Genomic DNA, 23,814 nt, shown 5'->3' on the forward strand with positions numbered 1-23,814 from the left:
AGTGAAATTTGGACTTTCAAACCCCGCACGGAACCCCATCTACCAAGACCCAGACTTCAAACGCGAAGGACGAAAATCCTCGATTCTGGAGCATTACACGCCTTCTCTTAAACAAACAGCAAAATCCCTACCACGGTTTGACTGAGTATGGAGAAGCAGGGACCTAACGGGCTACTAAGCGAAGCGACAGTGACCAAGAGCAGTTTCCAAATGAGCTTTCACGGAGGAGAGGGGGAGTGCGTTCAGCAGAGCATGCCTCTTTTATCTGCCCGGGCTTCCTTCCCTTAATTTGCCAATCTGTTGCATTTACACACTCTTTTACAATTTCTCTCTCTCACATACACACACACACACACCACACAGAGGCCACGTTTCTTTCTCCCTCTTTCTGCAAGCTTCCTTGCACACACGCATACACAACGAACACAACACAACACACACACACACTCTCCCTCCCTTTGAAGAGGGTCTGCTGTTGAATGTGTTCGCGGTGCTGATGACCTCACGCAGCAACGTGTCTCAGCGGCTCGGCGAGGCTGCAGATTGGCTGGCGAGGACTCAGCGGCACTTCAAAGCCTGAGAGGGAGCTACAATTGTGGTGGAATGGGCGGAACTGATCATTGTATTGCACACCTCTAAAAAAAACACTGCCTCTGATTTATCAATATAAAAAAGATCCTCTGAGAGGAGGAGGGCACTTTTGTGTGATGGCAACTTCACTTCTAGGGGTGAGTTTAAGGATTTTTCTCTTGCTGGTTTAATTAGTTTCTTTTTTATTGCCGATTGGAGGGGGTTAAAATAGCCCCGGCCAGGACAGGGGCTATCAGTCTCTCTATTGAGGTTTTTTTTTTTTTTTCTTAAAGTACAAGTGAGTTTGGAGAAAAGAAAGAGAGGGGGAAAGGGGGGCAGCGTCACCTTTTCAGAGAGGAAGAGGTTTTTTTTTAAAAGGCATTTATACGAAGCACCTCAGAGCAGCCGGCTGCTTCTACCCCCCGAAGAAGGGCAGCGTCAACTTTGCTTACATGTGACTATTTCGGGGGAGGGGGAAAGCAAGCTTTTCGTCGTGGGCAATCTGCAATTTCCAGATCTCCCCCTTCCCCGCGGCCCCCCACCCCCACCCCCTTAAAATTTCGCAGTCCGCCGGGCCTCGCAGGTACGTTGAACTCGTCTCGTTTCTTTTGCTGTTGTGGATGGGACTTTCTTAGGAGCGAGAACGAACGAGCCCACCGCAGTCTGCCCTCGTGAAATAAACATGGATGAGTTTGGGGGGGATTGGATGACGATGCCAAACTCACCGTGGATATGCAGGGGGGGGTGGAGGGGGGAGCCCGGCCATCCGGCGTGAAGAGATCCTCATCTGATTTTGCCGAACTAATTGGGGAAGGATCCCTGGGCGCCCCCCACCCCTCCCCCACCACCCAGGCTTTTAGTTTGTTGTTCGAAAGTGCCCGGGGCCTTGTGTTGGGCGAGGGCCCTTCTGTGTGCTGGGGGTTGTTTTTTTCTGTGGGTTTTTTTTTTTTTGGTGGCTTTTGGGGGGGGGGCGGGGGTTTGACCGGTCCTACTTGTAAAAGTTGTGTAGTGTGGGTCCCGGTGGGATCAGGTGTTCGGCAGGCGGACTCTCCTCTTGGCGGTAGAAGGGAAAAGCAGAGCGATCCCCGGGCTGCCGGGGGTGCAGAGGTGAGTCGGGGGAGACGGTTGGCAGGAAAAGAAATGGGGCGCAGCCGTGTCCGTCCGGGTGCCCGTGGCAACACTAACGTCCTCTTCTCCCCCCGGCCCTCTTCCCTTCCCCGCAGGAAGAACCGAGGTTAGGATCGACCCCCTTAGCCATGCTGGCCGCCACCTGCAATAAGATCGGCAGCCCCAGCCCGTCGCCCTCCTCCCTATCGGACACGTCTTCGTCCTTCGGCAAAGGCTTCCACCCCTGGAAACGGTCGTCGTCGTCGTCGTCGTCGTCGTCGTCGTCGGGCGGCTGCAACGTGGTGGGGGCCGGGCTGTCGGGCTTCGGCGTGACGGGGTCCACCCGGACCGGGGCTTCGTCGTCGGCGGCTGCGGCGGCGGCGGCGGCGGCGGCGGCCGCCCTGGTGTCGGACTCGTTCGGCTGCGGCGGCGCCCCGGGCTCCAGCGCCTTCTCGCTCACGTCGAGCAGCGCCGCGGCCGCCGCCGCCGCTGCCGCCGCCGCCGCCGCCGCCGCCTCGCCCTTCGCCAACGACTACTCCGTCTTCCAGGCTCCCGGAGGCGGAGGAGGAGGTGGAGGAGGAGGAGGAGGTGGAGGAGGAGGAGGTGGAGGAGGAGGTGGAGGAGGAGGAGGAGGGAGCTCCTCGCACCCCCAGGACGGCTCCCACCAGCCCGTGTTCCTGTCGAAGGTGCACGCCTCGGTGGACGGCCTGCAGGGCATCTACCCGCGGGTGGGCATGGCGCACCCTTACGAGTCGTGGTTCAAGCCGTCGCACCCGGGGCTGGGCGCCGCGGGCGAGGTGGGCCCGGCGGGCGGCTCCGGCTGGTGGGACGTGGGCGCCGGCTGGCTGGACGTGCAGAGCCCCGGCGGGGCGGCGGCCCTGCCCGGCTCGTTGCACCCGGCGGCCGGGGCCGGCCTGCAGGCCTCGTTGCACTCGCCCCTGGGGGGCTACAACTCGGATTACTCGGGGCTGGGCCACTCGGCCTTCGGCGGAGCCGCCTCCCCGCACCTGCTGGGCCCCGCCGGCCAGCACCTGATGGACGGATTCAAGCCGGTCCTGCCGGGCTCCTACCCCGACCCGGCCCCGTCGCCGCTGGCCGGCGCCGGGGGGTCGATGCTGGGCGGGGGCCCGGCGGGGCCGGCGGGGCCGGCGGGGGGCAGCGGGCCGCCGCTCGGGGGGTCGCCCCGCTCCTCGGCCCGCCGCTACTCGGGCCGGGCCACCTGCGACTGCCCCAACTGCCAGGAGGCCGAGCGGCTGGGCCCCGCCGGGGCCAGCCTGCGGCGCAAGGGCCTGCACAGTTGCCACATCCCCGGCTGCGGCAAGGTGTACGGCAAGACGTCGCACCTCAAGGCCCACCTGCGCTGGCACACGGGCGAGCGCCCCTTCGTCTGCAACTGGCTCTTCTGCGGCAAGCGCTTCACCCGCTCCGACGAGCTGCAGCGGCACCTGCGGACCCACACGGGCGAGAAGCGCTTCGCCTGCCCCGTCTGCAACAAGCGCTTCATGCGCAGCGACCACCTTAGCAAACACGTCAAGACCCACAGCGGGGGAGGCGGCGGAGGGGGCGGCTCCGGCTCGGCCGGCTCGGGCAGCGGGGGCAAGAAGGGCAGCGACACCGACAGCGACCGCAGCGCCACGGCCAGTCCGGCCTGCCACTCCCCGGACCTCCTGCAGCCCCCGGAGCCCGGACACAGGAACGGCCTCGAGTAGGGAGGAGAAGGACCGGCCCTCCCCCCTCCCTTTCCTTCCTTTGATTTTTTTTTTCTTATTTTTATTTCATTCCCCCCTCTCCCCCCGGGGATTTGAACTTGGCCCGGGACGGGGGGACTCGGAAGTGTAAGTAACCTGCGTCGTGGTCCTGGCCCCCTTCTCTCGGAGGGGCTGCCGCCCCGCATCATCCGCCCCGGCATCCCTGGGAGTGGGGTTTTTTTTCCCTCCCCCGCCCCCCCCCGCCGCGGCCGAAGGGTGTGTGTGTTTTGGGGTGTAACCGAGGGGATGTGTGGGTGGGGGTGCGTGTCCGCAGCGTGGAAGTAGAGCGGGACAAATACAGTATTGCGGGAGGGCTGGGGGCCTCCACGCGTGCGGGCCCGGTCTCTCCGGGAAAAAGTGCGAGGGGGGCGGGGGGGGGGTGGGCCTGTGGATTGGGCTGGGGGCAACGCCAAGGGGTTGCCCCCTCCCCCCGTGCCACCGGCCGGGGCCGCGCCCCGCGGGCCGGTCCTTCCACCCGCCCAACGGCCGGGCCCGCGCCCGTTGTGCCCACCCGCCACCCACCCACCCACCGTTGGCATCATTCCCGTGCCACAAACAACAGCGTGCTCTTCCCCCTGGAGCCAAGCCCGAGGAAAGTTCTCCCAACGGACCGTGTAGGTCCTCGGATGCATTTTTACATCTCCCTTTCCCACGGAGTCTTAACTGCCCACCTGGCTTGGCTTCTTTTCCCCCCTACAAATCTCCAGGTCGGGATACAGACATGGTGATCCCAAAAGTTTGTCCCCATCCCACGTGAACTTTTCTAGGGGGGGGGGGGGAGGAGGTCTTTTTTCTTATGCAAAAAAAAAATTTTCGTTTCCGGTGAGACCAGAATAAGTATCTCTGTATTTGTCCTTTTCTACCTCGTTCTTTCACCAGTCCCAAGTGTCACCCTCCCGAGTCTCTTTGGCGAGCCCAGCGGTTCATTTGTACAGTTCCTGTTTCTGTATAGTCATGCAATACGTTGAAAATACTGAGGATTCAACTTATTTTTTTGTGATTTAAACTGAAAAACGAGTGAAGCAAGCTATCGTTCGTTTCAGACGAGGCTGTCGTTCAAATGCCAAAAAAAGGATAAAAATGGAAAAAAAATCTTTGTAAAATATATCTGAACCTAATGGTTTGTACAACTGGAGAATCGTTCTAGATTAGTTAACAAATATAACTCCCACCAGTGTACCGGTGTGAGACGCAGTTGTCCAGGAGACGATTTTTGTATAGTATTTTTCTTGTACATTATTTCCAGTAAATATTTGAAAAATATATTGAAGTAAATTTGAGCTTTTTTTTTTTTTTGGTCACGAGAAAATATAAAGAGTTATTGTTGCAGTCCTAGTTAACTGCAGTTTTTTGGGACTTACTTCTTGAGGTGTCTATCGGAACGCACTTTCAGGATCTATCTAGTTTTGCTCGAATATGAATTTAGATAGGTATTCAAACTGTAACTAAGACAATATTTGATAAATGTTGAATGACATTTAATTTAATGGCGCATGTACTTATTTGCATTTGCTGGCAGTTCAGGCATAGTTAAAGTGAGAGTTTCGCCTATATTTCATAGCAAGTGGGTTGCCCAAACCCATGTATTAAAATAAACTGTCCAAGTGAAACTGAACTAACTTTGGCCTATGTGTATTTCCTGAAGGTGATATTGGTAACTGTTAATAAACACTCCTGACGCTACGTTAAGGGTTTGCAAATTCTGCAAACTAATTTGCTCATTGTAATGTTGAAATAATTTGGATATTTCACATTGAAATGGAAAGTCTTTCGCTGGAACATTTTAGACTTGCATTTTAAATGCATGGAATGTAATTGATTTATTTGTAATATTTTAAATGGTATTAATAAACAGATAAAAGAATCACTGTTAGGTCAGGTAATTTATTTTCCTTTTACTCTCTTGTTGTCTGAAGTTCATGGAGGATTTTTTTTTGTTTTTATACCAGATTTTTCAGTTACATGTCTCAGAGAAACGGTCAGATAGGCTTTAATTCAAGAGACGCGTTTTAAACTTTGCATTTTAAAGAGGAATAAGATTGGTCAACCGGTTTTTTTTTTTTAATATGTCTTCTTGCTGACTGCAGTCTGGGCTCTGAATTTACCAACCTAAGCATCAGCGGTGATTCAAATGTAAATCCATTATTTGTCAGGAGTCCAAAGGACCCGAATTTACTAAACATCTTAAATCTCCTAAATGACTTAACCTGTGTATTTTAATTTTCTTCTCATCTTGATTTTCCTTTCTCCTCCCACCCCCTGTACCTTCCCACTCTCCCTCTTCTCCTCCCTTCCCACCCTCACAACTGGGTCAGGTTGATCTACAGTGAGCAAAGTGAATTTCTAACTGCTGCAACAGTTTCAACAAATACAAAAAAGGAATATGAATTTGGGGTAATTTTTTTGTTGTTGTTGTTGAGTGGTGGGGGAGAAAGGATGGGTGGGTAAAGTTAGCAAAGCCTACTTTGGGCATTGGGGTGTCTTCACTTCAGGATTACTTGGTGGGCAAATTACCAGCATTTTCTATTGGAATGGTCATTTAAAGCTGAGTTGATTTTTTTTTTTCCCAAAAGTTCCCAAGGAGAAGGAGGTTAGTTGCGGCACGGTCACCCTCCGTGCATCTCGATGAACACCGCTTTAAGAATACTGTTCTCTTCCAGTAAAAAGGACTTCGGAGTAATTCTTTTACTCGTGGAAAACATTGGAACGGGGAGTCGTTACATAGGTAAGGTTGGAGGAAACCATGAGTCCTTCACTCTGTATTCAAATTGGACAGTGCGTAGTAGTGCATTTGTACTTCGTGGTCTTAGGGGATCTTCAGATCTGGGGCCTTTCCCTCAAAAGAACCCACCCCTAGGAAGAGAACAAAGGAGACAGAGTGCTACAAATGATATGAACAGTATATAATTTTGGTCCTATTTGGCTGTAGGTCAAGGCACAAGGAGCTTCTAGTTTTTGAGGCCCACCAACTGAACCATGGCAAACTCGCTTCAGTTTTCTCTGAGCTTTGGGAGCCGGGAAAGGGACAGACGTTTTTAAGATAAAACACTCTGATGCTTTGTTCCTAGGGATAACCTGCAGAACAAGATTAAAGTGTTGTCTCTTTTTGTTGAAAGTTGCAGTGCTGAGGGATACAGTGGAAATCCAGGAGAAGGCATTAATTATAGTGGCAGGTAAGAAGAAAGTTTCCTCTGGTACTTTTCTATATCGATTGCGTTAAGATACCCCCACACAATCATTGTTGTTATTTAATAGGTGGGCTCCCTAAGACGATGTGCCGTCGGGGGATATTTATCTAGGGAGCAGAATGGGGATGAGTTGTTCGGCATTGACCAGAAGGCCCAAACTTTCTCTTCTTTGTGACGTCCAAGCTCTATCTCCCCACACCCCCACCTCCCCCCCGCCAAGAGGTTATTTGTTTTGGGTTTTTTGGGGGTGTGTGTGTGTGTGGTTTTTTGCTTCTTGATTATGGGTACTACCTCAGGGGGCTGCAGTGGACCCCTCATTTAGGCTCCCGGGAATAAAGGACCATCTTTTGAGAATTTGGGAATGTATTGCCTGGTGAAGGCGACTTTTAGCTGCCTGGGACCGGGTAGAGAGAAGGCGGCAGGGGGCTGGGAGGAAGGAGGAAGCATATGTAAGCCCCTCTTGGTTCCCTGCACAGCTAAAAGGGCTCCTGGCCTTGGGTTGAAGCGATCCTCCTCCTCCACAGATCAAGGTAGAGTGAACTAGTTGTTGACCCCGAGGTCAGGAGGGTGTATACTGGCCCACCCTCCCACGGCTCTGAAGGGACTGTGCCTCTCCTTGACCTCATGAGTCCCTTGGCCCGACTTGCCATCTTGAATTTGTGCGCACCTCTCACCCCTTCCCCTCGCCTTGGTCCAAGTAATGGGCCCGTCACTCCGGGACCCACACGGGTGTCATCCGTCGTCAGGGTTGGACGAGGCTGGTAATTGGACCGAAATCGTCTTATTCTTGAAACCTCGTGTTTGGTTTTGTTTGGCATTCGACGGTTTTCCCACCCTGCCCTAAATCACCTGGAAAAGCGTCCGGGGGGATTGCGGCTCCGCCTCCGCCTGGCTCCCCGGCCCGGCCCTGCGCAATCCAGCCAGGAGCCCGGCCTCCCACGGGGAGAAGAGGGCCAGAGGGGAAAATGAAAAGACAAGCAAGTAGCGGGTCGGATTCCTAGGTCGGGCGGATCGATCATCCCGCCACGGACGGTTTCATAACCCCCAGTCGGTCCCGGCCGCGGCGAGATGATCGGAGCCAGCGGTTAGAACGGGTATTAGGCGGGGGAATTCTCATTTAAAATAGATATTTCCGGCTGTGGGATTAGCCCAAAGGTCAGGCGCTGGTTCATGAAGCGACCTGCTAGGCTCTGAAAAGAATTAGTAACAGAATAAAATCAAAGCAGGAAAGTGTGAACTTGCGTATTTCTGTTTGCAGAAGACTTAGTATCTGGAGAGATGAAGCCGGTGATAAAGGAATTTCTACATTGCCAAAACATTTCGGAGCTGAACATCTCCGGAAAGAGATTGGTTGGGTTTATTTAGCTAGTTTGGCGTTTTCTCATTGAGTTGACTTTTTTCACGCAGAAGGCTTAAGCGACCCGGGTTTTTTGGTTTTGTTTCTTTTTTCCCCCCCTCTACGGGAAAAGCTCAGCGTGCTCTGCCCTTTAAATATCAGAGCAATTACTGTTTAAATAATGTTCCTACGGCCGTCTGTTTTTTTAAAAACAGGTCAGAAGGTTAATTTACTCAGTACATTTAAGGGAAATGTTGGAAGTTAGGGTTCAAAAAAAAGTGTAGTTAAGGATTGACATTTTACTTTGCGTTTTGGCTCCTAGCCCTTGCCGCAGCGCCTGAATCTGACCAAGGGGACAGGCACTTCGCTTCTTCCTCGGGGGTTCAGCGGGGGGATTATGAATGTGGGGGAAAATCCACCAGATCTGCGGAGAAATACGTTAAATTCTGGGCCCCTGGCCCGCAGATTTCAGGAAACGTGATTTTTTTGGTGGGGGGTGGGGGGTGGGGGAGGAGGAGAGGAGTGGAAGCAATAAGGAGGGTTTCCCAGCACGTTCCGGATATTAGCCGGCTCCTTTGCGCCTAGTTCTGAATTTGAAGGGAGCTCCATGGAGGGGGAAAATAAAGAACCCGTTTTCTCCTACTCAGGATAGGTGTGGGCGGGGGGGGGGGGGGGGGTGAAGTGAAGGTGCGAGGTTTATGAAGAGGTCGAGGAAAGCCTCTATTCGGAATAACCTGACAACCGCCCTGAGGGCCGCGGGGACCGAGCTGCACCGACAGCGGGGAGATGTTTAACAAGGGGATTTTTCTTTTTTGTTTTTCTTTTAGCGCCCGGGGTCTGATTTAACGCCTAATACCGCCTCACCTTCGCCTCTTTCCCGTTCCTCCGAGTCCCATTCTTGGGGATAGAGGGGGTCACTTCCCTCAAATGTCCCCGAAACTTTGTTTATCCCAAGTGCAACGTTAGTGTTTCTCTCCCGTTTTTTCCCACCTCCGGAGGAAGGCACAGGGAAGCAGCTCTTTACTTTGCAGTCTGGCGGCCGCAGCAGCAGCAGCCTCGGCTCTTCCAAATTGTCTTCCGATCCCTCACCCCCAGTCTTTTCCTACGAGTTAATTAAACATCATCTTATCTCTCCTTCCCTCTCTCTAACTGCTCGCCCTGATTAGGTGCGGCAACTTCAGGTGTAGAGGCAGTTGCTCCCTGCTTGGTCTTTCTATTTTTCCACCCTGAGAGCAACAGGGGCTCCTCAGTGAATAATGATCATAATGATGGTATTCGTTAAGCGCTTACTCTGTGCTAAACGCTGTTTGGAGCGCTGGGGTAGATACAAGGACATTGAATGTCCCTTGTTTGATGACTTAATGGAAAGAACTCGGGCTTGGGAGTCAGAGGTCGTGGGTTCGAGTCCCGGCTCCGCCACTTGTCAGCCGGGTGACTTTGGGCAAGTCACTTAACCTCTCTGGGCCTCAGTGACCTCATCTATAAAATGGGGATTAAGACTGTGAGCCCCACATGGGACAACCTTAGAGAAGCACCGCGGCTCAGTGGAAAGAGCCCTGTCTTGGGAGTCAGAGGTCATGGATTCTAATCCCAGCTCCGCCGCTTGCCAGCAGTGTGACTTTGGGCAAGTCACTTCACTTCTCTGGGCCTCAATTCCCTCATCTGTAAAATGAGGATGAAAACTGTGAGCCCCACGTGGGACAACCTGATCCCCTTTTATCCCCCAGCGCTCCAAACAGCGTTTAGCACAGAGTAAGCGCTTAACAAATGCCACCATCATTATTATTATTACCTTGTATCCCTGTGAGCCCCAGGTGGGGCAACCTGATGACCTTGTATCAACCCCAGCGCTTAGAACAGTGCTTAGGCCAAAGGAAACGCTTAACAAATACCAGTATTATTATTATTACTACCGCCAGAGCTCTTAGCCCGCCCCTTTGCCCCGGGATGCTGGAGGGTGCCACACAAAAAGGGATGGCACAGGGCACGGATGAGCTCTCCAGGAGCCCGATAGGGTCCCAGGCTTCCCCGGCTCCCGGCCTGGCCTGCAGCGGAGGGAGAGCGCCCCCCGGTGTCCTAGCGGGCGCGCTGCAACCCGGGGTCCCCCGGCGAGGGCGACCCCCGGCCTGGTCCCAAGACGCCCCCCACCCTTCTTGCCCCTCCCATGCCAACCCGGCAGATTCATCCCGGGGGGCGGCACCGGGAGACGGATGGAGAGAGAGGGATGGAGGGAGGGAGGAAAGACTCCCGCCTCCCACCTTGTCACCGCACAGGATGGGGAATGTGTGTGTGTGTGTGTTTGTGTGTCTGTGAGTGTCTGTGTGTGTCTGTCCGCACGCCCCTACCTCTGTCTGCAACCCACCACCGTTTGGCTGCGGGCACATCTCTCTCCTGGCTGCAATGGGGGGGAAGGGGGCGTGGGAATCAACCAGGCCCTGCTCTTTGCGTTTAGGGGTCCTCTCCTCTCCCCAGGTTTTAACGGATGATTTTTCCCCCCCACCTGCGCCAACCCTTCCCAGGGTCCTCTAACCCAAACCCCGCCCTACCCGGCTCCACCCTGGCCCTGGGCCTGGCCGGGAGGATGCGGTGAGTCCTTTCTCTTGACCCAGAAAGAATCGGGGAATTGGAGTCTTGAAAGTGTTTTGTTGTTGTTGTCGTTGTTTCAAGAGTTCTGATTTATTTCCGGACTTCCCTCTGTTCAGAGGGGATGGAAGGCCTGGCTTTAATAATAATAATAGTAATGATAATAATTGTGGTATTTGTTAAGCGCTCACTGTGTGCCAGAGGGAGCCGAAGGCCTGGCTTTAATAATGATAATCGGGGTATTTGTTAAGCGCTTATTGAGTGCCGGGCACTGTATTGAGCGCTGGGATGGATACAAGCGAATCGGGTTGGACACAGTCCCAGTCCCACGTGGGGCTGTTAGTTTTATGGCCGGTGTTGCTCTCTCTGCTTGGCGAGCAAGGATTCTGCTTTCAGCCGCGTCTGTCTCTAGCCGGGCAAGCATCTCTCGGAGTCGAGTCGGTTGCCAGGGGCAAGTTGGGGGAAGCTCGGGACGGCATCTCTTGCAGATCACCCGTGGCCAGGGGGGCCTCGTCCTTCTCCTCCGGTGCCATGGGCCTGGGGTGGGGCGGGGGGCTGGGGTCCTGGAGGGGAGGCTCGGAGGCTGTGAAGGCCTTGGAGAGGAGTTTTGCCCGTTGCACGGGGGCATTGGTTCCCCGATGCCCAGCCCCGACGGGGAGCGATGCTCTCGGAAACCGGGCGGAGGCCGCTTCTCCCCCTCCCAGGCCCAGTCCGTCCCCCCGTGCCATCTGGGCAACCCGCAGACGTCGTGGGTCACCTCGCAGGGCCCTTCCCGCCCCCCGAGGGCAAGGGGGCGAGGCTGAGGGTAGGGGGTCGCGCTGAGCCTGGTGCAGAGAAGCACCTCTGCAGATTGGCACAGGGGGACGAGAGGGCACTCACGGCCCGCGACAAGCTTACAGCTTTCCTCCTTCCTCTGGGGGCTGGTCAGAAGTCTCGAGTCCTCTTTTTAGACGTGAGGCCTCTCGTCCTTAGAGCTGAAAATTCCGATGCTTTGCCAATCCCCCATTTCTCCAGAACATGCCTATGTATTGTTGTTATTATTATTAATAAGTGCCATCGAGTCGTTTCCGATTCATAGCGACTCCATGGATATACTCTCTCCAGAACGACCTGTCATCTGATAATCCGCCACCTTTCTAACGGTTCTTCTGTTATCGCGTTATGGTCTCTATCCATCTAGCTGCTGGTCTGCCTCTTCCTCGTTTTTCCGGGACTTTCCTAGGATTAGTGTCCCCTCCAGAGAATCAGCCCTCCGGATTTTGTGTCCAGGCTAACCTAAGTCGAGTTATTTGGCTTTCCAAACACCTCTTTGGCTATGTATTTGCCTGTATGTCATTTAGGGCATTTCGCGTCCACTTTTCGAGGGTAAGGATTGGGGGTGGCGATTTGAGGACTTTCGTGAAGGTTTGCATCGCAGTTTGAGGACGGCGCCCCTGCCGAATCCACACTCATCCATACTGAGCAGTGGCAGCCACTATGTTGTCAAACGCGCCCGCTCCCGCTGATACAATAGATCACAAACGGATGGAAGAAAAGGGAGTGGCCCATTTTGTTTATAACCCGTGCACACCGCCCACTAGCGCCTGATAAACCACCGAGGCCTCTAGTCGACACGGAGCCCACGAAGGACCCCCACCCCCACCCCCCTAATTGAAGCACGGGGCAGGCAGACACTCCCACGCTTCTCCATCGAGCGGACCCTTCCAGAGAAAGGACCCCCGCCTCCTTTTCTCCCACCCCCGGCCATCCAGAGGGTCTCTCTCAAAGTAGTAAAGCATAGGAATTCAGCTCCCTCTCCCCATCCTATTTATTGTGCCTAGGTGCTGCAACCCAAAGGAGTTCGTAGTGCCCCCACTTTGATCCCTGTGATTCTTAAGCTCAGAGGGGTGAGTTTAAATTAAATTTCTTTCTTTGCTGATAAGTTTTAATGGGCCTCAGAAGGTGAATAATTATGTAGTTACATTTCATGGGTTGTTGGACTGGGAATTCCCACCGCGCCATCACCAGCACAGAATTCCCCTGATATACTTGATGCTAAATGAGGCTTCAAAAGTAAGAGCCACAAGTGGTTTTCAAATCTATTTTACTGTACATTCTCACCACTCCCCCCCAACCCCCATATCCCCCCACCACGCACACACACACACAAATATGCACACACACAACCACAAATTATCTTTTTTTCCTCACTTTAGGTTAATTAGAGGCTTTTTAAATTCGCACCGATTAAAGGACCTTTACTTGGTGTGTCAGAGCAGTTTTCCTTTGGGCAGTTTAAAAATGTGTTCTTCATGGGCCAAGTACCCAGCTAGTATTTTGGTAGTACTGAAGACAGAGTCTTCCCTGACAAAAAGCACTATGTAGGTATTTTCTGAAAGAACATCTCCTAAGATATTATTTTGATATCATTTTTACTCATGTTCCAAAACTGAGTAGGAGATAGAATCAAGCTTGACACATAAAGGGGAAGAAGGCAGGGGGAGGACTGATGAGTGGGCTATGAAGTTTTGACACCAGGAGAGGAAAAAAATCCATTTCCCCTTAAATCAAAGCATTTTTGAATGGCGTTTTGTATTAAGATGGAGGGTGAAACAGAAACCTTTAGTGGTTTTAATTGGGGGAGGAAAAAAAAAACCTTCAGACCCCATTCAAGATAAATGCTAGCGTGGTATTTTCTTTCTTGCTTTACCCTTCTCTCTTTGTAAACTTTCTTCCTTTAAGGGAATTCAGCTTCCCTCCACTTTAGGATTTTTCAGTACACAAACACACACAGAAACTAGAGCCTGCTTATCAAGTTTTCACAATTCTACTGGCAACTAATTTGAAAGGGACTAAACAATGAGTCAATTTACATTATGTTCATTGCACTCCACTCTATGCAAACACTGTTGAGGGACTCCCAGCGCTCTACGGTTGGTTATCTTTACATCTTCTGAGGGGAATAACTCTTTTCAGCCTAGGTTTTCAACCAATGCCTGCTAAGCACTGAAACAGAAGAAATTGGTTGTGTTTTTTTTTTTTTCCAGCAGGGCAGGTGATTGTCTAGTTCAACGGAAAATAAAGGATTTGTGCTGCCCGATTTTGCACCTAATTTAATGCCCCTAATTATGTTGGCACCCTATCATCAGGTTTCCCATCAGTTCAGGAAGTTTTGTGCTCATTCTTGAACACTGATCAATGCTTCACTTCTCTCTAACATACCTGCCCCTTATTCTTGCTTTCTTATGTAGGCAGGCCCTTTCCCCTTTTCATTCAATCAAACAATAGCCTTTGTAGTTAAGGGAGAACTTAGTAGCAGGTAAAAATTCTTTTGGAAGACGTCTGCAGTTTTAAAATACAGTACTCCAATTTTATTCTCCCAACTTTCTTTAGTGTCTTAGAAAGTAATGCACCTTGAGACTCCTGAAGTCCCAGGAAATGTAAAAAATGACCTTAGTTTTCAAGAAAGTCAAACATCTTTTACCCCCGAACTACAGAAAACAGGCTTAGGTTAGAATTCATTTACATAGCATTCAATAGTATCTCATGTTTCTCTGGACTCTAATACAATTCAATTTAGGGTTGTTTCCTCTCCTAATGAGCTAATTTAGCAAAAGGTTATAGCCAGTTGGAGTAAATATAGAAGGTGACACTATGGAGTACAGCTGATATGCAAGATAGAGCCTCAGTATTGTCTTTTGGTATTTAATTTTTCTTCCATGATTTGTGGTTGTGTCCCCGTTGCTTTAAGGAGAACAAATGTAGAAAAAAAATCCTCTAATTTTTTTGGGCAATTTATTACGATCTCCAGTCACTCACCTTGCAGGAAGCAGGGACTGTAACATTGGGAAAGTTTTCTTTTGACTGCCGTGATTTATAAATCACAGACACCCATTACTAAATCAACATTTCCCTTGGATGTTTAAATGTGTGAACGAATCATGGACTATATCTTGAGAAGGATCAGAAACACCTTGATTTTTTTTCTCTTAAATTCCACCTGTTGCACACAAGCAAGCTAATTGCTCTCCACCCCGGAGATGTAATTGTTTATTGCTGTAGCGATCGCCATTTTATATTTGTTAAGCACTTTGAATATCCTGAGGCTGTGTGAGCCCCATGTCGGTTGTGTCCAACCTTATTACCTTGAATCTTGGACCCAGGGTTCAGTCCAGTGCTTGGCACATAGTAAGCACTTAACAAATACCACAGTTAGTATTATGATGATGTGCGCCCTAGTGCCAGGCTGGGGAAAAGGGTGGGTCGATGTGAGGGTCATCGTGGAGCGGGCAGAGTTTGGCAAATCTGGAGCCTCTGGTAAGGGGCGGGGGGATGAGGATGTGGCTGCCTCTGCTGTGGGTACCAACTTTCAAAGTCCTGATGGGAGCGGGTGCTGCCAGTGGATCATGGTTGGGTTTTGGTTGGGTCTTCCCCGGCAAGGCCAGGGAAGGGGGATGTGAGAGGAGTCTTGGATGCAAAAGTGACTCCTGGTGCGGGCACATAGCAGCTGTGCCAGCTAGACCCTAATATTCTCCTTTAGCAAATGAAGAAACCAAGGCACAGAGAAATTAGTGACAGGGCTGTGACCAGAATTAATAACGGCCTGTCTGTTGTTTAATCATAAAACCTCCCTAAACATTTATACTGGAAGAGTTCACAACATCAACTCCTTTCCCTTAGCTGTCTCTTTATCCATTTAAGCTGAGACAATTCCCATACTGTATAACAGGGGATTCTGATGTTTCAGTTAGAAAGTTTCTGCTGTCACGCCTTATTGTACCAAAAGTCAAAGCATTCATTATATAACCCTGAAGAATTTAAATGAATTAAATTTTACCCATGGAAACCTAAAAACTCAGTTTAATAACTTTTATTTCAATCTCAGTATAAAAATCACTTTGTAATTCTAGTAATGTTTTGATTAAAAAAAACCAGCCCCCGGTTTTGTATTTGAAAATCATTTTCTGCCCCAGCCCAGTATTTATACATTTGAAATGATCTAACTTCAGTAGTTCATTTCTAGTAAACGTTTCCACTTAAATTATCATTGGGATTATTTTGCCGCACAATCTCTTTTAATGTCAAAATATGTCGAATTTTAAACTTAGCTTTAAAAAACTTAGACAATAGTCCTCCCCAGCTTTATGGAGCAGTGAATGTTAACATTTTCTTCAGTGATTTTCATTTTTAATATTCCCCATTTTAAAATATAGGCTTTCCTTTTCAGTCAAGATATTTTGAAATCTGTTCTGGATAACTAAGATAGGGGAGTATAAAAGGCAGTGTTTATAAAGAATATCTTTTCATTGAATTTAAAAAATAGACATATTATTCAACTGCTTAAATAAATCCTCAGTAGGTTATACTTTGTCATAGGACGGATATACACATTTATGCGTGTGTGTGGGTGCGTGTATTACACACACATACACACACACAAACAAATTGCTACTACATTGGCATTTTGTTTGGTTTGGTGTTTTGGCAGGTAGCGGGGATCGTTTAATAATGTAAGTCTTGGCTCCTCACCAAGATGCTAATGGTAGAATTATGTAGTATTTTAAAAAGGAGAATCCTGAAAATATTCAGGTCGGCACTTAACTTTTTCCTGAAGAGGTGCTATTTATGAAACTGTATATGCTATTATTCATTCATTCGTGTGCACTGTCAGCTTTTTAGCTACTTGGGTGATATTTTTAACCATTTTTAAACACTAACTATATAATATACAGTTTAGTATACTATGGTATTTGTTTTCTATAAGGTACGCATAAAAATGGGCACCAAGAAAGTAAAGATTTACTCTGGTGATGACTGGTAAATTTCAGCTCTATTCTTTTTAATGTAGATATTGGAAGAAAGGAGAAATCTACAATAAAATAGCCCAGAGGCTCCAAAGGCTGTAGTTTCAGGGTAGAACTCAGCCACATGGCTCCCCTTAATTGGAGTCATGCAGCTAAGACCCTGAACGGAAATCTTGCTCCCATAGTTTCCATTCTCTTGCCCCTTTACACGCTCTGCCCGATTATATTGCTTTCACTTGAACTGCACAAACCCAGGCTTCTACTTTTCTGGACGTCCTGTATATTTTGTAGCAGTAGTAAAATGATAAGAGGCTGCAGTATACATCAAATCCATGAGCTAGAGACCCAGGAAGAAGAATAGAGTTCTCTCTCTGAGGGGTGCCTTCTTTTCTTCTGTTTAGGCATCTAACTTAGGTAAGAAAATAAAGGTGAATGTATCCATTCAGAGCATGTTTTGCCATTTCTCCCAGAGTCCCATTCTCTGATTTCCTCCCTCCCTATTCTTTTCCTGAGAGTTTCTTCTTACTTAGACTTTGATTCTATGCTAGCAGTTTTATAGTTGGACACACACCAAACCAACTCACCACTATGTGATCTTTTATTTTATTTTTTTTTTGTTGGTATTTGTTAAGCGCTTACTATGTGCAGAGCACTGTTCTAAGCGCTGGGGGAGATACAGGGTAATCAGGTTTCCACATGAGGCTCACAGTCTTAATCCCCATTTTACAGATGAGGTAACTGAGGCACAGAGAAGTTAAGTGACTTGCCCACAGTCACACAGCTGACAAGCGGCAGAGCCGGGATACTGCTGGTATCTGCAGTACCTGTAGAGAGCTGGCAGACGTGCTTTGTCTCTGTGGCATCTAGGACAGCATCCTAAAAAAAGTGTCCTAAAAAACATTAGTAAATGATGAAGAACTAAAGCGTGCCCACTGCTTGGAGGATTCATTCATTTTCCCATCATTACATGACAACAGTAAAAACTAGTCAGTCACGTGTGTCATTCAGACAGATTCTGCAGCAGAATATTCAGAGAAGCAGGGTGGTGGCCTAGTGGAAAGATCATGGGCCTAGAAGCCAGAGGACCTGAGTTCTAATCCCACTCCACTACTTGTCTGCTATGCTACCCTGGGCAAATCACTTAATTTCTCTGTGCCTCACTTTCCTCATCTCTGAAAATGGGTATTCAATACCAGATCTCTCTCCTACTTAGACTGTGAACCCTATGTGGGACGGGGACTGTGTCTGACCTGATTAAATTGTACTTCCCTAGTGCTTAGTACAGGGCTTGGTACACTGTAAGTAGCACACAAATTCTACAGTTGTTATTATTAATTGCCACCCGGGTTTAAAGGATGAACAGACTAGAACTGATCTGGGTAGTTTTCACATTTTTTTAAACTGATTTTGTCAACCATGAGGGCCGGTGTATGTTAGGCCCCTAATTTGTTTCCCAGACCCTTGCCAGCCTTTGAAATTGTTTGCCTCTGCTGCCAATTGAGGCAAAGTGAGTGAGAGAATTGTCCCATGTCCACAACACTGAGGTGAATTGTTATTATTTTGAGTGAAGTGGCTATTAGTCACCAGTCTGTTTAGAATGGGAATGAAGGGAGGAAAAAGTGGTTAGGATATTATTGTTAAGAATGGGTGAATCTAAACCCTTGGAAAGAAACTTGGAAAGAAACTTGGACCTTATGCAGTCATTTTTTAATGGACTAGTCGTGACAAATCTGCATGAACCGGCAAACATGCAGGTCAGAGCTGTCTAGATTTGGGGTATTTGGGGAGGAAATAAACATTGCTTTTTCCCATGAAGGTAAAGCCATCAATTCTCTAGTGTAGTTCTGGCTAGAGTCTAGATTGCCTGGCATTTAACCATCTACTTTTACAGGTGTGAAAGACTCCTGAAGACTGACTATTAAGTGGTTGGTTGTGACATTTTTAACATGAGAAATTGCTTACAATGTTTAATGACTGGTCATAGGGGTCTTTAAAGAAGTGATTTTTTTTTTTGAAAGAAAAGAATGCTGCTGGTTTGAAAGTAAATTCATTGTTTCATAACTAGCCACGTTACAGAGTTAATAAAGCTTTCTGATCTTTCAAATTAGTTTACTCCACAAATGGAAAAAAATGAATACTAGAGTTGCATGGGTTTAAAACTCTATTTAAAAACCCTTTGATTTAGAGTATTTGTGTGTAGGAGTATCTAGGATTCAGTTTAAGGACTGAAAAGACCAAAGTTATTTTTTTTCATGTAGTATACCGGGACGGTGTTTGGTTACATTGTATCCATAAGTACTGAGAGTCCTCAGCAGTAATAAGAAGTGAAATGAAACCTTGGTTACAATGAAGGAAAAGCATTCATGGTTCAGGATATTAGCTGTGACTGCCAGGACAAGCAAGTCTGCCTGAATGCCCAAAGAAACCATGTTTGCATAGTAGCCACACGGGCTTAAGTCAAAGCATGATTATGGAAATACCTTCCTGTGAGATCATTTTAAGTTTAAACCTTTTCATGGCTCTTGTCAAAAGTTGCATTTGCAAGTTTATTTGAAAAATAGACTTTTTCTCTTCCTACAGTAAGGAAGCACAATCTCTTTCGTACTATAACTGGATGTTTGCACAAATTAATTCAAACAAAATGTATAACCTCCAGAGAGTTTATTGGTCACACATTTTTCTTTAAAAGATATTATTTAGATATAGTAAACAGCAAAAGCTTGAGGCATTCTGCCACGTTGCCATCAATGATTTTATTTAAAATATAATAGAAAAAGTGATTATAAGAAGTGTGGCTCTTCCCAAAATTTACTTACACCTTTGCAAAAGAAGAGGCATTTCAATGCTGACAAGCGTAGACCTCTTGAAGAGAAAACTGTTTTATAAAAAATAAGGTCTAGCTGCTTTTTCTCAGGGTTTGGGCTCTGTTCAGAATCCTACTTCCAAAATACTAAAAAAAAAAAAAGAAAAAGAGAGTAGTCAAGGAAAAGAAACTGAGACTAGCCAATATTCCTTTTCAAATTACATTGCAACAAAGAAGTGACACTTAGGGAAACTTCAAAATAAGTTTAATTTTTTCCTCTCCTACACTAAGGCTAAGTAAATGAACCTGCAATATGACATTTCATCATGAACAGCCTTCCTACGGTGATTTGTTTGGTGGTTGATCTTTTGGTCTAGTGTTAGGAATTAGTTGAATAGCTAGGGTTGAATCCCTGATAAAATTGCATAGATTAGGGGGCAAATGGAGGAGAGTGGGGCCCTCTTTCTGTGGCTCCAAAATGCAGTAATGAATAACCTGAGCTAATGAGTGGAGAGAATTCCTGTCTCATTCCAGCCAGACTCCGAACTTCATAGGAAAAGGATCATTTTCAGAAAAACAGCAACACCAAAAAGGAAGAGAAATATCATGAGGATTGCTTCCAGATGAAATTTTTAAAAATGCAAGTGATATTAATCTCTGCATTTCTTTGGGTCCTGTTATTCCAGTATTTGGGCGTGAAAAATGTTTTAGGGAGCTATGCCCAAATTCTGATGTTATCTAAGTCACTCTCTCTTACTGAGATATAGGGCAGTCAGACAATATGTGCATTTCTGTTTTTTCCTGAAAGTAGTTTTTACCCTACCAGGTAAGTACGAGAAGCCATTTCCAAATTTTAGCCAGCCCAGTTGCAACATAAATTTTAATGCCAATGTCTCGGGGGTGAAGACAACATTTGGATACATGTGTTGATACAGGGAGTCTTTGGACTTACAGTCAAATGGGTATCTGAAAGCTGCCTCAAACTTTTTAATTTTTTTTAAAAAGAGCCAATTTTCTCATAGGAATTATGTTGCGAGTTGAATACCAGACTTATTATCCAGTCGGTTACCTTATTTTCACCCAGATTACTCAGAATTTTGTATTCCTTTATAAGTGAATAGTATAACCACTTTGATTATTGTATTTATTGGGTTCTTACTGTGTGCAGAGCACTGTACTAAGCACTTGGGAGAGTACAGGATAACAACAAACAGACATATTCCCTGCCCACAATGAGCTCACAGTCTACAGCATCTACAGACGTATTTATATTGTCAAATGGGTGATATGATAGGGTAGCCAAATTTTCTTTCACTCAATTTTGTTAACCACACTGTGGTCATCAGGGACTAACTCTCCCCTTCTCTGTGTCCCCTACCTCCCCAGATTATCTCACTCTGTTCATCCTGCTATAAACTTATCTACCCTCTCTAAACTTTCCTTCCCTTTCCTCTAATTCTCATCCATATCACAGTTTATAAAACTGCTTCCCCACTGCCCACCCCTCAGGGCTAGTGCCTTAAAGAAGGCTCATGTTGTAAAGTCAAACTAATGTGATGAATGTTGGTATTTGCTAAGCGCTTACTATGTGCCGAGCACTGTTCTAAGCGCTGGGGTAGACATAGGGGAATCAGGTTGTCCCACGTAGGGCTCACAGTCTTAATCCCCATTTTACAGATGAGGGAACTGAGGCACAGAGAAGTTAAGTGACTTGCCCACAGTCACACAGCCGACAAGTGGCAGAGCTGGGATTCGAACTCATGAGCCCTGACTCCAAAGCCCGTGCTCTTTCCACTGAGCCACATGTGGTAACGCTGAAACTTTGCAAATTTAGAAACACTGTAATGCTCATTGCAACTCATAGCACTTTAAATTGAGGATTTGCCCATTTTGTTTTTCCAGTTAGAATTATGACATAGCTATTTTTTAATCTGACCCCAAAACCAATGCTGTGCCAGCAGCTGGGTTTCAAATGAAGCTAGAGTTATGATAAACACCGAAAATAAAGATAGCAGTGATGAATCAATAGTCAGGGCAATTTGTATAGATAATGGGACTTGATTTTCCCCTACATCTTCAAAAACAAATTGCATCTGAAGGCAAGGCAGAGTGAAGAGTTTGGGCAGAAATCTGACCTACCTACATTTGTCACTGCTGAATTCCATCTAAACTTTGTTGCAAGTTGAAACATTCTTCTTGACTAACCAGCCAACATCCTGGCTTCATATTCAGAAACTCTTATACCTGCAACAAGGAGGAACTGGCTAGTCAACCTTCTCCCCATTACTCCCCACAAGGAAAGAGAGACTAAGGAGGAACTGTGGAAGTTGTGGGAGAGGAGGCAAGTGGGGTCCAGGAAAGCAATTTCACCCAGCCGGCCCTTTGTAGAGTGAACAGCACTATAAATACAATTACCATTACATAACATCCTTGTGACTCAGTCTCCCTTTGAGCCGCATGTAGGAAATGGATTGTGTTTGATCTGATTAACTCATATCTACCACTTAGTACAGTGCTTGGCACATAGTAAATGCTTAACAAATACCAGAGCTACTCTTCTTACCCAGTCACATATCTTACTGGCTAACTTCTCTTCAAGGTCTCATGGCTCCCCCATACGCCTTTCCCACTGGGGTATGTGCTGCTTCAGCAACCTCAGCTTTCACACGGAGGAAACCCCTCACCATTTGATGGTTACCTCTGACTAGTGTTCTGATACTGGCCTGCCCACAAGGATTATTCCAGAAGGAAGTTGGCCAGCTACCGATGAAACAACCTATTGTCTACTAGGCTCCATGGTGGATGGCGGCGTGGATAGAGCGTGACCCTGGGATACAGAAGGTCATAGGTTCTAATCCCAGCTCTGTGACTTGTCTGCTGTGTGACCTTGGGCAAGTAACTTCTCTGTGCCTCAGTTACTTCATCTGTAAAATGAGGATGAGATTGTGAGCCCCATTTGGGACAGGGATTGTGTCTAACCCAATTTGCTTGTATCCACCCGAGGGCTTAATACAGTACCTGGTACATAGTAAGCATTTAACAAATATTATTATTACTATGATTAGCAATTCTCAAACCTGGAGCACAGAGAAGGGACAGGGATTCCTGTCTTACATGATCTGCTCAGAGAGGGCCACAGATGATTCATTCATTCATTTGTATTTATTGAGCACTTACTGCTAACAAAGCACTGTACTAAGCGCTTGATTAGAAATCCGAGTAAAGCCAAACCCACTTAGGTTTGTGCTGGACTCACCTAGCCCCTTCTTGTCTTGAGGCCTAGGGCAAAGCAGGTACAGAAGATCACTGAAGGAAAGGAGCCAGATGACACAAGCAGGAAGCAGATTGGGACTGTGCTGTGAGCTAAGTGTGCAGGCTCTTGGCCATTTAAAGAGGTCATGCCCTCTTTGAGTATTAGACCTGCCGCAAGCACACCTTCGCATGAAACAAAAACTCCTCACTCTTGGCTTCAAAGCTCTCCCTCACCTTGCCCCCTCCTACTTCACCTCCCTTCTCTCTTTCTACTGCCCACCCCGTACACTCCGCTCCTCTGCCACTCACTTCCTCACCGTCTCCCGTTCTCGTCTGTCCCGCCGTCGACCCCTGGCCTACGTCCTACCGCTGTCCTGGAATGCCCTCCCTCCTTGCCTCTGCCAAACTAACTCTCTTCCCCTCTTCAAAGCCCTACTGAGAGCTCACCTCCAGGAGGCCTTCCCAGACTGAGCCCCCCTTTCCCTCTGCTCCTTCTCCCCTCCCTATTCTCCCCTCTCCCACCCTCTGCTCTTCCCCCTTCCCCTCCCCTCAGCACTGTGCATATTTGTATACAGTATTTATTACCCTATTCATTTTGTTAATGACTGTATACCTCTATGATTCTATTTATCTTGATGATGTTGTTTTGTTTTGTTCTGTTTTGCTTTGCTGTCTGTCTCCCCCGTTTAGACAGTGAGCCCATTATTGAGCAGGGATGGTCTCTATCTGTTGCCGAATTGTACATTCCAAGCGCTTAGTACAGTGCTGTGCAAATAGTAAGCGCTCAATAAATACTATTGATTGAAATTTAAAAAGGAAGGCTCTGGATAGGGATCGGCCAGGCAGAAGCCCCACTTAATCCAGTCCAAGGAAAGCTCTACCATAGTAGGAGAGAATCTAAATTCGCCAGATCATGGTCATTAGGGAAACCATATTTTGTAATTCTCTCTGGCTTATCCAGTATTCATCTTGATCCCCAGTCACTTCATAATTCCCTTCCTTTCTTCCCTCAGATTTGCCACTGAGAGACGGCACCATGTCCTGATGATTCTGTTTTCCTCTTATCGATCATGTCTTTCCTTTAACTGTCCCGTTAAGAAGAGTTTTAAATTAAAGTCGACACATTTCTGTTGGGCCACGGCACAGCCCTTAAACAATTTTGTCATCTTCCCTTTTCAATAAAGGATGTTTCCCAGAGCCAAGGAGACTTGATCTTAGAGGAAGATGGAGATTGAGGCGTGTATGAGGCTGAGGCAGGATTTTCAAGTTTGCATGACAGAATAATGCCCTGCTTCCAGCCCAGAGTGGGCCACATCCCTTGCCGTTACCAGGATTTGCAAATGGACCTTTCTGCCTCTGAAAGGGGGATACCACGGAAGAATAACAAGGAGGGATTTTAGTGATACTTAACCAGTTTAGCACGTGAGGATCTCCCGATGCCAAC

General features: G+C 47.8%; 1 protein-coding gene across 2 annotated transcripts; it reads left to right on the top strand.

Moving 5' to 3' along the window:
- Nucleotides 1–493: 493 nt before the first annotated feature.
- SP8 (Sp8 transcription factor) lies at nucleotides 494–23,567 on the top strand. Of its 2 annotated transcripts, XM_039912939.1 has the most exons (8): nucleotides 494–728; nucleotides 1,794–2,247; nucleotides 2,281–3,512; nucleotides 5,741–5,819; nucleotides 5,999–6,150; nucleotides 6,542–6,598; nucleotides 12,353–12,418; nucleotides 23,384–23,567. In XM_039912939.1, exons 1-3 carry the CDS (start codon nucleotides 708–710, stop codon nucleotides 3,384–3,386), a joined length of 1,581 nt encoding a protein of 526 aa, XP_039768873.1. In that variant the 5' UTR covers nucleotides 494–707; the 3' UTR covers nucleotides 3,387–3,512; nucleotides 5,741–5,819; nucleotides 5,999–6,150; nucleotides 6,542–6,598; nucleotides 12,353–12,418; nucleotides 23,384–23,567. The 2 variants fall into 2 exon arrangements, 1 of the variants encoding a protein (XP_039768873.1); XR_005660286.1 differs by lacking the exons at nucleotides 494–728; nucleotides 1,794–2,247; nucleotides 2,281–3,512; nucleotides 5,741–5,819 and adding an exon at nucleotides 3,923–4,039.
- The last annotated feature ends 247 nt before the right edge of the window (nucleotides 23,568–23,814 follow it).

The sequence above is a fragment of the Ornithorhynchus anatinus genome, chromosome 8, assembly GCF_004115215.2.
Source record: "Ornithorhynchus anatinus isolate Pmale09 chromosome 8, mOrnAna1.pri.v4, whole genome shotgun sequence".
NCBI classification, from domain to species: Eukaryota; Metazoa; Chordata; class Mammalia; order Monotremata; family Ornithorhynchidae; genus Ornithorhynchus; species Ornithorhynchus anatinus.